General features: G+C 54.5%; 2 protein-coding genes and 1 non-coding gene across 3 annotated transcripts; 1 reads left to right on the top strand and 2 right to left on the bottom strand.

The window, feature by feature from the left end:
* Positions 1 to 2968: 2968 nt before the first annotated feature.
* Positions 2969 to 5050, bottom strand: N656DRAFT_788723 (carbon-nitrogen hydrolase; the record flags this gene model as incomplete). The annotated part of the gene is made up of 4 exons (XM_064816711.1): positions 2969 to 2998; positions 3343 to 4408; positions 4463 to 4802; positions 4906 to 5050. The coding sequence occupies 4 exons, from the start codon at positions 5048 to 5050 to the stop codon at positions 2969 to 2971; spliced, it is 1581 nt and encodes a 526-aa protein (XP_064671387.1).
* Positions 5051 to 10339: 5289 nt separating this feature from the next.
* Positions 10340 to 10411, top strand: N656DRAFT_t56. Its single transcript has one exon. It is a non-coding gene; the product is annotated as a tRNA-Met (tRNA).
* A 1219-nt stretch (positions 10412 to 11630) lies between these two features.
* N656DRAFT_600566 (carbon-nitrogen hydrolase) lies at positions 11631 to 13480 on the bottom strand. The gene is made up of 4 exons (XM_064810253.1): positions 13044 to 13480; positions 12669 to 12992; positions 12601 to 12613; positions 11631 to 12550 (listed from the first exon to the last, which is right to left on the bottom strand). The coding sequence occupies exons 1-4, from the start codon at positions 13186 to 13188 to the stop codon at positions 11983 to 11985; spliced, it is 1050 nt and encodes a 349-aa protein (XP_064671386.1). The 5' UTR covers positions 13189 to 13480; the 3' UTR covers positions 11631 to 11982.
* Positions 13481 to 14176: the final 696 nt, after the last annotated feature.

The raw sequence follows: 14176 nt of genomic DNA, 5'->3' as shown, positions 1-14176 counted from the left end.
CCCATCTTCTGTTGCAGAGATTCCCCTGATCACGGAGTTGGGACGCGGATATACTCAAAGACTGGGGAAGAGGCCGGCAGAGACTGTAGAAGCCACCGAGCACAAAGCAAACGATTAAGCGCGCAGGTTACCACCTCATCCAGCTTGTTCCACGGGGTTTCGGCACTGATTCACAAGAGAAACAGGCTCCAGGAATCGATGCTAGCAGGTGTGACAGTGACAGGATGGTCGGCGAGGACATGGCACACACAGTGAGAGATGCTAGAAGTCTGCGAGACTGTGACCCCGGCACACAGCGTCGCTACTAGTAAACAGCAAGCATTCTGCATTGCAGGACTGTGGACTGTGTGAAGTCCCCTGCTCAACCCAACCTGCTGCAGATATGGGATTATGGATGCCATGCGCGTGATTGGCGATCGGAACACGCCGTTATTGTGTGAAGGTGTGAATGGGCAATTGGGAAGGGGCTGATGGAAATCGATCGACACTCCGCCATGGCTCGGATGCCGTCTGCCAGTCAAGCATTGGCCGCAGCTTCAGGCCCCCGGAAAGCATGCCGCATCACGGCGCGGCCGGACTCCTAGACCAAGTTGGTCATGCATGTGCTCGCAGCTTGGGCCAGTGGTAACACAAGGAACCAAGTGATTGCTGCAAGGGCCCCTGCGAGTCCTTTTCACTTTCACACCGTGCCCGGTTCCACTGAGTACTTCGGGCTGTGGATTGGCTGTCACTCCGCACCTGCTGCCCCACTACTTTCCCGATGCGGCCGAAGCTTAAGGTGCCATTTCAACGCCAACTCGGAAGTCTCTTTCCACCACACTCACAAACCAGGCAAATGCCGTTGCAGAGTGGCTTCCCAGCTGGGCCGCAATCTTTTCCGCCGCTTCAGCTCTCATCAATCAACTGAGCCCAACATCCCGTTCCACGACATGGCCCCCGCTCTCGCTGTTGGTTGCACTCTACGGTTTGTCGATTCTGTTGGACCCCGCCCGTCCGTTTCCACTTTCCAGATGCGACGGGACAGGACGGGAGGAAGAGCTTGAGTAAAGCTTGGCTTGTGAGGCATCGCAGGAACGGGGAGATTTGGCACGAAATCGCACAGCAATTGACCATGTAAGCAATATGTATACGACTCCAGTTTTTAAAGATTTGGTTAGACCGTTCAAGAACGCTGGGCACTCCCAGCTGCCCGGACACTGGATGCGCCCGGCCTTCCCCATGTACATACCTTCATTGCAAGCGCCGCATTCACTCAATTGCCTCTCCAGTACGGCAACAACTTCTGTGTATACTATGTATGCGATAGCAAACAAGGAACTGTGCCTACTCCTTACTTCGGTGATAGGACGAGTAATAACGAGGGACAAGCTGGCTCCCACCCTCAGAAACAACACAGACTGTCGTACAACCATCAGTTAGCGGTCCATGCCCTGCCAACGCATATTATCCGGCTCCCATTGGCATAAAGTCATTGCAAACGAAATTATGGACGGCGGCAAAACCAGACTGCCGGATCCCAACGGGCTTGGTCGAAGCTTGTCTGCGTAGGCCTTCGTCAAAGGGAGATATGCCTCGGCATTGGGGATATCAAATGCCGAACCCTCCAGAGGCTTTCCCGAGGGGAGTCCTTAAGGTCCTCTGCGGAATTCAAGCCCGTTAATGGCGGTTAAAAAGAAGGTTTATCCGACCCTGTTGCCAACAGCTACAGCGATACCATTCCGACCACACTGCCTCCATACCTAGGGGTCCAAGTAACGCTGTTGGGCCTCTGACGCGGTCCAACCTCCGCAAGGCCGCCGCTCATGGCAGAAGTCTTGTCTCTATCCGACCAACTTCAAATGCAACGTAAGACACCATTTTGTGTAACATCTCTCGACGATGCAAGAAGGGCGCCAAAGGGATGGATGCAACACTGTTGGGGAAGAAACATAGGATGAGACACATGAAGGGGCTCTGGCGACGTAAAACCAGCGTAGAAATATAGTATCATATCTAGACCTAAATCCAAGGCCAAATCACTTTGCCATTGCATTTCCTATAACATCCCCTATTCCATTGGATCCTTGACCCCGGACTTAGTGTTCCGGTCGGTCAAGTTACCTAGCACCTCAGAACTCCCAACCCGTTGCAAGCCCCAAGTTGCCAACCCCGACTCCCAGCCCCAAGCTTTTCCTCCCCCAGTTCCTTAACCAGGTTTCAATATCCTTTAAGCCCTTGATAGACCCCCAATCCCACTCTGCTTCTGATCCCGGCCTTCTCCAACGACGCCCTCAGGCTCGAAAGCGAGACGATTTACTCGCGAATGATGAGAGGCTCTCCTAGGTTCATTTGTACGCTGCCCGTCCTTGGCTTGACCGTCGTTCCGTCTGCGACATCCCCTTCATCATCGTCATGGCCGCCCTCGTTGAATGTCAGAACAGATGAAGTCGTGGAGGACCACATCCCAGGGCTTATCAGTCCCGGAGCTGTCTCCATGGAAGGCGGAGAGGGCAGCTTCTCTTCCCTCAGCCGTCGGCGCCCTCTGCATTCCTCCTCTTCCTCCGCGCTTGTTGGTGGTTTCTGACTCTGTATCAGATTGCTAGGCCAATCTGGACTGCCATTCAAGCTTCGAGTCTCCCTCCACTCGTAATGCAGTTGCCTAGCATCTCCATCCCGACCCGAACCCCATCGCTCCCCCAAAGGAGAATCTTTCCCAGCAGTGAGCTGTCTGCCGCGAGTTACACGCCCAGAGGTGTATCCTCCATCAGAGTCACCATGTTCGTCCTCGGAGAGGCGCGTGTCAGAATGGTAGCCATAGACCTCCTCTTCCTCCTCCTCCTCGTCTTCATAATAGTGATCCTGTTCGTCGGGTATGAAAACTGCGTGGCGGACACGAGATGGCGGGCGCGGGCCTAGCACTCGTTCGCTACGAGAAATATTTTCCTTCAGGATGCGTGTGCTTTCAAGTTGTCTGCCACTGTCATGGATGTCATACAGGGAACTGCTTCTCATGACGGGCCTATCTCCCGCTTTGCTTGCTGGCCTGAAGGGCGCAGGAGAGAACGAGTCGTGCATGCTCGATTCCCGCCCGTCATAGGCTTGGTCCGGGCCCTGTGAGAGCGGGGAACAACCCGCGTCATCGGAAAGATTCCGCACCTTCGTCGATGTCGGCCGGCCGGTGGGGGATGGGCTGCTATCGATACTGGGGCCGGACCGTTTACTCAGCTCTTGCAAAACACCTGCTAGGTCGGTCCAGGAGTCGGGTACAGCGTCTCCTTCTGGCATCCTATCCGAGTCCTCAGCTACCTCTTCTGTTTGTTGATGATCGGCCTTAGATTGGCTGAGATTTGGAGTGTCAGAGACTGATTGGCCATGCTTCTCTTTGTCCAGTGAATCCGCTGCATCCTCCTCCTCCCGGGCGGATTCAGTCAAGGCAGCGAGTTTGGGCTCATGTTTCCAAAACCACTGCGGTGGCTTCGGGTCGATTGGCGTCGAAGTCCAACCATCTTCTTCGAATGGTGTTATCGGAGTCATGGTCGCACCCCCGCCAAAGAGGGCAGAGTGTGAACCATCATGATACTTCCAAGGCGACGGGCTCAGCTTGTTTTGAAATCGCCATGGGGACCTTGGAGTCGACATATGTGGTCGTGGGGGCCGCCGTGCCGAGACAGCCGAGAACAGTTCTGGACTATCAATGGTGATGTCGTCGGTAATAGCGCCATCCATTCCCATGTACTGGCCAACCTGAGGGTTGGTGGGAATATGTAATCGGGTGGGTGATCGACTATCTGCTTGAATCTCATCGGTAGGGCCTGAGGGTGCTAGCCAGGGAAGCCTAGGGGATGTTGCACTGCGAGGACTCCTGGGCCCGACTTCAACCCTCGGGCTCGTCGGCTGGCTTGCATGGCTTGCTTCCGGGAAGACTGTATCGGAAACGCCCCCAGAGGCTCGCCTATCAATTGGCGTGCTGTCATGACCGTCGACTTCTAAATCCAAGGCTGTTTCTTCCACCAAATCGTTATCTGCCTCAACCCCGTCCGCATTTGTCAGCCTGCTCTTAGGCGGAGAGTTTGTATCAACGACAAGAAGTTCCTTCACTCCACGGCCGAGGACGCCATAGACGAATACCTCACCACCCTTGACGCCAAGCACGGCACTGGTCCCCGTGTACATTGCCTCATCTTCAACTCCGGTCCTGTTGCAGAACACGACAAGCACCTCCTCCTCGTTCTCTGCGCGGATCAAAGGCTCGAGCCGCTGGACCCAGTAGACAAGCGTCTCAAGATCTGGTTCCTTGGTCCTGCGACTGAACGAAGCGGGATCTTGATGTGTTTGCCAAGCCATGGTCAGGATCACCACGTTGGCGTGCGAATCCAAGACGTGGTATCCAAATTCGAATTCATCCCATGGCGCCTCAAGTTTGTAGGGGCTCATAGGATGTCAGCGTACAAGGCTTCGAAACAGCTGAGCAGGAAGAACATACTTGAGATCGGTGCAGATACCCAACGCGACCGTGCCTAGGCCGGGAATGGCGTCGTGGAAGAAGCCGTCTTCGCCTTCTAGCGCCCATGTCTCGTCAGTGTAATACAGGAAAGATTTCCTGTAGTTGGCGATAGTATCGCCATCGCCGTTCACGACGAGAGCCGAGTTGTAGTACTCGGGTGATGCAGGCCACTTGGCGGAGACATCCACCTTCTCCGGGTAGCCCACGACAACCGTGCAGTCATACTTCAAAGCGGTTGTTCGCGCCCAGAGAGAAGTGATTCCGGAGCTTGTATGCTCGAGAAAGGGCGAGATTTGCTGCAACGATCTGAAGTTGTAGCCTGTGGAAGGGCACGTTAACACATGGACCTGGCTATTGTCGAGGCGTGAAGAGAACGGATGCTAATGCTGATGCAAGGGGAAACAAACAGGACCAAGACGTACCGGTGAAGGCAAGCTCGGGCAGAACAAGCAGGTCCAAGCCATCGAGCTCCTCGGCACTCGCTTTGCTGAGAACGGCGTCTGCACGGTTGAGATTGTTATCGATGTCGCCCACCTGAGGGGCGAATTGCAAGCAAGCGATCTTCATGGTGCCAGACTGCCGGGAAGCCTTGCGGCCCGACCTTGATGAGACGAGAGGGAGCCAGTCTGGGTGAACTCAACTTGTCCCAACAATGGCAGCTTCAGCGGGTATCAACCATGATGTCGGGGATGGCAGTCGGGGGAGGCGGGGTCCGGAAGCTTTTCAGGACGGACCAGCATCCGAGCTGAGCCACAGCCCAGGACATGGACAAGTGGACAAGGGAAAAAGACGGTGGCACGCGGGCCTAGCACAGCAGTGCGGCCTGGGTTTACGGAACCATCGACAGGGCAACACGGCCCCTACCATAGGTGATAAGCCAGTTGTGCCATGACCATCTGCTAAGCGCCGACAGCCACGCTACGAAAGTACTTTATGATGCCACCCTGTTCAAGTGGTTAGGTTAGCTTGTGTGATCTCTCCGCACCGGCCACTAGCATGGGCCGCTCCGACATTGTAGTGTAGTGTAAGAACCTACCGGTACTCCGTACCACTTGCATACACTAGAATATGCCGAGCGGGAAGGATTCGAGTGGAGACCATTGCGGTGACCCAGCAAGATATATCTTTGTTGGGCGAAGTCGTGCAGCAGAGGAGACTCGAGCTGTTTCCTGTCATGCCGAGGACATCTCTCAACATAGGTAGGCTTGGGCGCCCTTGGTGAACTCAAGATGGCACCAAGAGTCTTCGGCTACATAATGGGCGCAGAGGTGGAAGCAGCGTCCCACCTAAGTTTGATCCCGTTTTCCTGTGCATCCTGCGATCAAGCGGGAGCAACCGGTCAATCACTTTCTCACTCGTGGAGACACTTGGGGCCAGGGGCTGTGGCCAATGAAATCGACGTAATCGTGGATAACACTGCTGACTGGTGGGGCCATCCGATCGCTTTCTGCGGGTGGCACGGAGGGCGAGTGCGGGGAGGATGGGCCGTGCACTAAGCAGTGGGGGCGCAAAAACGTCGTACCCGAGAACGCTGGACTTCCCTCTGGCGCGTATCCTTCCTCTTCCTCAAAACCAATCAGTCATGCTTGAACCCAGAGTCACCGTCTACAGGGTGGCACAAGCAGATATGCAGAGACGGTTGCGGCGCGATTATTCAGCTAGTCTTCTCGAAGATGCTCTGGTCGCTGTTTTTCCCCTTTTGCGTGGAACATTACCACCGGTTTCGCAGGGGCACAAGAATACTCGGTCTCGAAAATTGAAGGCCGGTTTTATGCCATGAATAACGCCTTCACCACCACTAATCAGGAGTTTGGCCCTGGGACATAGAGTATATGAGCGTTGAATTGCCCGAGTCGAGCAACAAGGCCGGCAGGATTAACGAAGCTCTATGCCCTGAATCCGGTTTCGCTCTCATTCTCTTAGAGGGCAACCATGCGACGGTGGTCACGAAATGCGGAATCGCTCTTACAGGTCTCTTTTATCGGCATAGAAGTCCGACTTTTGCGGCAACGCTCCTAATGGGAACCGGAATTCGGTGAAGTACCAAACTATTTGGACTCGGTCTGCAGCCTTCACACCGTTCCACAGATCCTGGCGGTAACATGGGATCTTGCAAGTTAACTGCCGAAGGAAAGCATTACCACGTCCTCACCATCGTCCAAAGCCATGGCTCTGTCATTCCGAGAGTGTTCGGTCTCTGGCTGAAGCTCGGTTGCCTCACGATAACTACCAGCCCGCTCGCTGTGTTACCTGGCCCATCGGGCACAAAGATACCTTACATACATTTGTGTTTCATAGATATGGCCTCTGCGTCAGGAACAACCTACCGCCCCGGTATATCCAGCCCTACCCGAACGGCCCGCTGTCGCTGCGCCCTGGCCGCGGCCAACAGCACATGGTTACGGATAACGGTACGGAGTGGTTCGAGGAGCGCAGTGAGTTCTTTTCCCGGAGCCTTACGTATGTGCAATACACTATCCCCACAGCAGAGTATCATACACTATTAAGCGCTGGCAGCCGCCTGCAAGTGCACCGAAATAGATGCGCTCAACGATCCATGGATATCCAGGCAGTCATTGTTATACCGTCATCTCTACTCCATTTTAATAACTGACATTTTCTCTTCTTTTTTGGTCAATGATACTCGGTATGTATTTGTGTCTAAATTGAATCGTGGTTGCGACCAACAGCATTCCGCTTGAGAGCCTGGAATGGCGCAGCCTGGAGGGGTTGACAGCTCCCGCTGACTCCCGAGCAAACGCCCCAACCGTCACATAGAGGTCAAACGGATTACGAACTCCCTCATGTTTTGGACTTGCTTCGTCAACGCCGCAGGTATTCCTCATTCAGGCGTTGCTTCGGATTTTACCAAGAACTATGCAGTGGTATGACGTCCATTTTCCGCCAGCAGAGAGTAAAGACAGAGAAGGTTCTTGAGCAACACAGGTTCGATCGGCTTTCACATCATATGCAGCCCCTGAAGGCCAGGCGGGCAAGAACTGCCGGAGTATAACTGCCGTAGCCGCGCCCATATTGCTACCTTGAGTAGCGGCTCCCAGGCTGTTGGCTACCAAACCACCTACTGGATTCCATCCTGGGCTGGTGATTGCAACAAACTTGCAGCACTGGCATCCAAAAGCTGAGTCTAAACGCGACGTGCGCGTCAGCGCCTAGTGCTTGCCGCAAACATGCCTCAATAGGGTGCCCCGACACTGCTGTCTGTCACTATGGTCTGCATCGTATGCACATCATGGCTGCTGACGTCTTGCCGCGCCGTGTCGCACATGGTAGTCAGCTGTGTGTACTACCCTCCCCCCGTCCTATTCCTGCTCCTGCCTTGCTGCTGTGGGCCTAGCTCACGCACCGCCTCGCGAACACCGTGTGTCTGGCAGCCAGCCCGTTGGGGGTCGGAGGCAGAAAGCTAAGGGATGGTGTGAGTCTGGGTAGTTGTGTCTTTGTCGATTTCCAACGCTGGGGGTTTTACGACCCTCTGCCGTATTGCGGCTCGGTGCGTTGGCGCTCTCTTATACCACGCCTGCCTGCTCCCGGCGGAATGAGGGGCGAAGATGGCCTTCCCTTCCTCTGTTGGGAGTCCTTGGTGAGTCTAAGATGCAACCTGTGATTCACCAAAGACGTCGAGTTACTTTATATCTTGAGCAGCAGCGGCCAACCGCCGGCGTCAGGGGCGTGCCTTCCCTCGCCGTTAGAAAGCCCAGTCAGTCACAACCCGCTCAGCGCCTCAGTCCTACTCAGTCCGGCCAATCGTTTCCAGTATATGCCATCGTGGCCATCACCATCGGGGCGGCGTTGCTCTTCTTTGCCACAACCTGTCTTGTCTTTGCCTACCACCGCAGGGCTACACGGCGCAAGAAAACATCAAGAATGCACCAAACTTCGCAAGGGTACCAGGCTGTTAGTGCCACTGCCCCGTTCTCCCCAGTTAGGGCATGCTCAAGTCTGTCCTCGTTGTCGACCCAGGCACTATTCGACCTGGGTTTCTTTGGAGAAGAGGCCCATGGGAATACCTTGAGGGCCCAGCCGCCACAGCGTCCGATCCGGAATCGGGCGACAGACCGCCAGAGCATCGACACGATATTTGCCCTTCGGTTCTACTACAGCCATGACCTTGACCGTCGATCGAAAGGCTCACTTCTCGCCGACTTGCCTCGGACTCAAACCTCGCCCTCCGAAGAATCGCCCCTCTCTCTACCAATACAACAGCCCCCGTCATCCGCAGCAACGACAACAGAAGCAGGACCATCCACACAAGCCCCAAAAGGAATACCAACCCGAAGGCGGAAACCCTCAATGGCATCTAAGAACCGAAAGAGAAAAGGTAGAATCTACCTCAACCCGGCCGGCGAACCATGGGTCCGCGTACCACCCCCGACCACCCCGTTGCCACCCACACCAGAAGGACTAGTAGCATCAGCACCGTCAACGGTACCGGTACCACCAATACCGACATTGCCAGAGCAACGAACAGCCCGCTCCTCCAGCATCCCAAGGGAGCCCAGGTTGTCTCTATTCCCGCCACCCCCAAAGCCTCCGCCGGGACTGACGACAAAGATTCAACGGGATCAAAGTCAGAGTAAGGGACAGAGGCAGGATCTGTGGCAGCTAAGCCCACAGAGGGAAAGCAAGGGTGGTAATTCAGCTCAACAGCGGACGCCGGCAGCGCTTATGGGAACCACTTCTGCTTTGTCGTCAGATCCAACTGCAACAACAACAACAACAACAGAAACTCGTGCTCCCCTAATCCGAGCAAGTGTTTCGTTCCCGAGGGCCGGTTTACGGTTAGCCATCCCGATCGATAACCTGGAAACGCAGATGCACATGCAAACGCCGCAGGTTGCTCCCGCGGCCGCCATGTCACCAGGCGAAGCAGCTGGCAAGGCAGAGAGAAGATCGCTGCCTGGTTGGTTGTGGGGAAGGTGTAGTGTTCTGGGAGGATGGAGATCGCCCAAGCTAAGGACATGAGTTGGGTCAGTCATACATCGGCTTCGTACTTGTACTAAAGACGCTATTCTAGGCTGTTGATGTGATGATACGGTTGCTTTGGGGTTTTGCAATGGAGTACTATAATACAATAACAAAAAACCCGGGTTAGACGGGTTGGTATCAAACCTGACACTCATGAAGAGAGCTTGGAGTTTGGGAGAGGACTGCGTCTGGGGTTTGGACCGCACTGCATCGTAGGCGGAATTTGGGTCAGGTAAGCGGCATTGTCTCAGTTGGTTTATCCATGTACCTAATGTACGAAAGAGCGGCGTCGTGTCGGAGCATGACACCGCGCCCTGTCCCGAGTGCTCCGGGCGGATAGTCACCCGACTCACCATATAGATATATATTTTGCAGTCTGGAGACTTCAAGATTGGAAGGACTGATCCATGAGACTTAGGGTTATATAAGGGTTAGATGTATGCAATGTCAACGGTTCGATTCAAACCGTGATGGACGGGCAGGATAGGCCTTCGCATTAGCCATTGACGAGCATGAACGTCAACGTTAACCGAAGCAATATCATGGGGAGTTCACAATGTTGAGTTTCCCAAATTCCCGGTCTCAGCCTCTCAGGGGTCACGTTCAGGGGTTGATGTGGTCATAGCTCAGGTTCCTTTTTTCTTCTCTCAAGTATTTTCCCCTTTTCTCCCCTTTTTTTTTCCTCCAACCAAAATCCACTCGGTTCTCTGCCGGTCTTTGTGTCACCGGTCTCCGCAACCAGATGTGACTCACACTTGTCCTCCACACTTCCACCCGAATTCTACACACGACAAAGCAGAGCACAAAAGACGGCCCGAAGAGCCCTTCTCCTTATATATCTCTTTATCTTTGCCAGATCAACAATCAATTAGAAGCTGCGTGGCGCAGCGGAAGCGCGCCGGGCTCATAACCCGGAGGTCACTCGATCGAAACGAGTCGCAGCTACAAGAAGCTTATATTTTTGTCAAACTTCCTTCATCCCTTTTCTCTCTGTATTTAACTCTTCCACGCATATGATGGAGGATTACTTGTCAATCGAATGGATATCTCTTATAATAAAGCACCCCTTTCCACAGATCTAGATGTGGCATTTTCCTGTCATGCAGCATCGCAAGTCACAGAGATGAGCAGATGCCCAACAGGGGCAGTTGGTTAGGTAGGCACGATGCGGGCAGTCCTCCCGCTCACACCGCAGGCGATCATGTCATGAATAGCAATGTCCCACCCAGATTTCAACATCTGAGTTTGATCTCGCACCTGATATGTTCTATGTGCCATCAACTCCGTAATCTATCCCAACCCCTTCTTCTCCCCAGCCAGCATTCACCTCCATTCCATATCACACCCGTCTAGGGGCATCCCAAATTAGCGACAGGAAAGAAGGCTTCACTACCATCACTAAAAACAGCAATACCCTTAGACGTCGGCTATGCGCCCGTGAAGCACCGTCTGCTATCTGTCCTGCGCGCCCTGCAGATCCTCGCCCTCGGAACACCACCCTGTGCGGTTTCGTCTAGTCGCACGCCTCGGCCAACCAACTGAATGGCCACCTGGTCCAGTCCGGGTCGATCTCCTGCAGGTAGATGAGTTGGCCGCCGCTGGCACGTGCTGGATATCGCCGCTGCCAATGCCAGCATCCGGACGCGGCCGGCATGAGTCCAGCTGGCTACGCTGTCCGTACCCAGCTACCTCGGCGACACCACCCTCGAAAAATGTTATACTCGTCGCATTGCCGGAGGAGACACTAGGGTTGGAAGGACTGGGGGAAGAATGGGATGCGCGGTCACAACGCCGACCGTTGTGTGAAGACATTCGTTTCCCAGCCTTTCAAGCCTTTCAGGACATTGGGGTTTTCCGACATCTAAACCTGAAGCCCGATGCTGATGATCCCCGTCGGTATATCTGCAAATGGCAGTGATTGAGAACGTGGGCGGTACCCTAACGAGGCCATACCACCAGCGCGGCCGGCCCTCGATCTGCTTGATCTCCGAACCGTGGCCCAAGTCCCGCTTTTGGCGTGTGTACGGGGCGAGTTGATGCGGGGATGTTGAGCAAGATCTGCGTCGCGCACTGTACAGGCAAAAAATTTCACCTGTGATGACGACGCCAAGGGCGTCCGGTTGTATGTGTTCTGAGGCGACCTCCTGGCTTGGTCAAGATCCACTGTTGTTGGCCATTCGTATGCGAGCCAGTTCGGCTCACCAGGGCTGTATTCGCCGGATGAAGGGAGTTCGGTAGAGAGTGCGTTGTCCCAAAAGCGGTGAGTGCTATGTTGGATGGAGGATTCGTAAGGAGATTTGGGTGGCGTGCGAAGGGCTCCCCTGTTGTGTGAAGCTTGCGGATACACCACCGTTGGTGAGTGCTTTGTCGAAATTGGCGTGGCAGGCAAAATTGAACCGGTCAACGTTGACAGGCTTGATAGCGACTGTCCTGAGCTTCCTCTTGGGGAAACTGAGTGCTGCTCGCTTGTTGCATCCTTACTAGGAGCTTCGCCCCAGGCTATATTTCTCCAATTATCAGAGGCCGCCTCTGCGTGCGTCCTTTGATGATGTTGTTGCGCCCATAGAGCATGTGGTCGGTGAGCCCGTAGGCTCGGTTCCTCTCTCCGGTTCCGGCTGCGAAGCGTCCTTCTCGGTGCTCTGCGGAGGTTGGGTCGATGCTGACTGGTCCTCTGAGCATACGGGCTGTTCAGGACGGTCGACAAGCTTTGCAAAAGGGGGTTTGTCGGTGTCAACAATCAGCAGTTCCCTGACTCCACGGCCAAGGAGGCCATAGACGGAGACTTCTCCGTCCTTGATCCCAATGACGGTGCTGGTGCCTGCATAAGTTACCTCATCCTCAATCCCGCAACGGTTGCAAAATACGACAATAACTTCCTCGCCGCTCTCTGCCCGAATGACTGGCTCCAACCTCCGGACCCAGTAAGTTAGCGTGCTGAAGTCGGGGTCTTCTGGAAAGGGCGTGAAGGTGGAACGGTCCTCTTGTGTGAGCCAGGCCATGGAGACAATGACCAGGTTCGCTCGGGCTTCGAGGACGTGGAATGCGAATTCGAATGCGTGCCAGGGTGCCTCGAACTTGTAAGGGCTGTGCCTCGTCAGTGCTGCAGTAGTACACGCTTGCAATTGTCCACGCACTTGATATCCATGCCTACGACGCGTCAGTTGACTTACAACCTCCCAATCTACTGAAGGCGGTCACGTACAGATTCCCATGGCAACCTGTCCAAGCTCGCCAATATGGCCACCAAAGAACCCGGGACCCTCATGAGCCCAAGTCTCATCGGTGTAGTAAAGGGAAGACTTGCGGTAGTTGGCCACTGTCTCTCCTTCTCCGTTAACGACAAGGAGCGAGTTGTAGTATTCGGGTGCTGATCCCTGCGGCCCGGGAGATTCGACTTTCTCTGGGTACCCCACGGCGACAGTGCAGTCGTACTTGAGCGCCGTAGTGCGAGCCCAGAGAGAAGTGATGCCGGAGCCAGTGGGCTCGAGAAACGGCAAGATGTCCTCCAGCGACTTGAAGTTGTAGCCTAGGCAGCTGTCAGTCGCGAAAGACAAGCGGGCACGTGCTGGATACTCACCACTGAAAGCCATTTCCGGAAGAACGAGTAGGTCCAAGCCCTCCAGCTCCTTTGGATCTGCCTTTGCTAGAACGGCATCAGCCCTTGTGAGGTTGTTGGAGACATCGCCCACTTGGGGCGCAAACTGGAGACAGCCGATCCTCATGGTTGCGGTTCTGGCCTGTTCGAGTCTTTAGGTGTCGGTTGTGCTAGAAAGCGATGATTTGACAGGTGAGCGATAGTATACTAGGTGATCCTGTTGGGTCTAACGAGTCAGGATCCGGGTGAAGACCAAATCCTCAAAATCCATTGTCTGTAATTCAAGCCGTCGAGCGAAATAGTCTCAAGCAGCAGCACCTTGAATCGGACCAAATCCTTGTGTGCCACCAATATACCTAGGCACCATGAAGCAGCTTTCGTCCTGTAAGATGTAGCTATCGTCAATCTGATAACTGGGTACTATACCAGCGCGGTGAAGGCGCCAGGCGCTAGGGCTTGCAGGATGGAGGCGTAAGGTACTTGGGCAGCACAAGATGGTGGCCTTGACGATAGCCAGGGAAGGAACCTCAGGACAGTGTGGTGGCACGGCAAGCGGGGTTTCTGAGCAGCAAGGTTCATACTAAGGTTGAAGGAAGACGGGTGCACGGCACAGCGGAGCCTATGAGGGGCTCGATCCGATCAGGCCACGAAGGAAGGCTCGGGCAGGAGTTGTTCGGCTTAGGGCATTGGTTGTAAGTTCCATTTGATATTTTCATGGCTTAACCTGTTGCATCGCTCTTGTACATAACTTTCCCAGAATGCTAGGTAGTTCGAATGGCAAATGGACGTGTAGTTGTAGCAGGGTCTTAGCGAGTTGAAGGTTTGGCATGGCCCCGAGCATGACGGCAGATGATGAGCTGCGAGATGCTTCGCTGCAGGTCGCTCGAAGCGTGGGGCCCGATAGGTCGAGCCAAGACTCGCTGCATCCAGCTGATTGGATGATAAGGAATAGGTACAAACTACACAGCTGGCTCGTGCGCACGCTATCTTGGAATGAGGGGAATTCTGATTGGTGAATTGCGTGACGTACATAGTCACGTAGCTGCTCCATTGTGGGACCACTGGTGGGTTCCTTCTTGGCAGCCCAATCATCCACCGCCATTGAACACTTGCAA

The sequence above is a fragment of the Canariomyces notabilis genome (assembly GCF_033297395.1).
Source record: "Canariomyces notabilis strain CBS 508.74 unplaced genomic scaffold N656scaffold_7, whole genome shotgun sequence".
In the NCBI taxonomy this organism is placed as follows: domain Eukaryota; kingdom Fungi; phylum Ascomycota; class Sordariomycetes; order Sordariales; family Chaetomiaceae; genus Canariomyces; species Canariomyces notabilis.
This window is presented reverse-complemented; position numbering and strand designations above follow the sequence as displayed.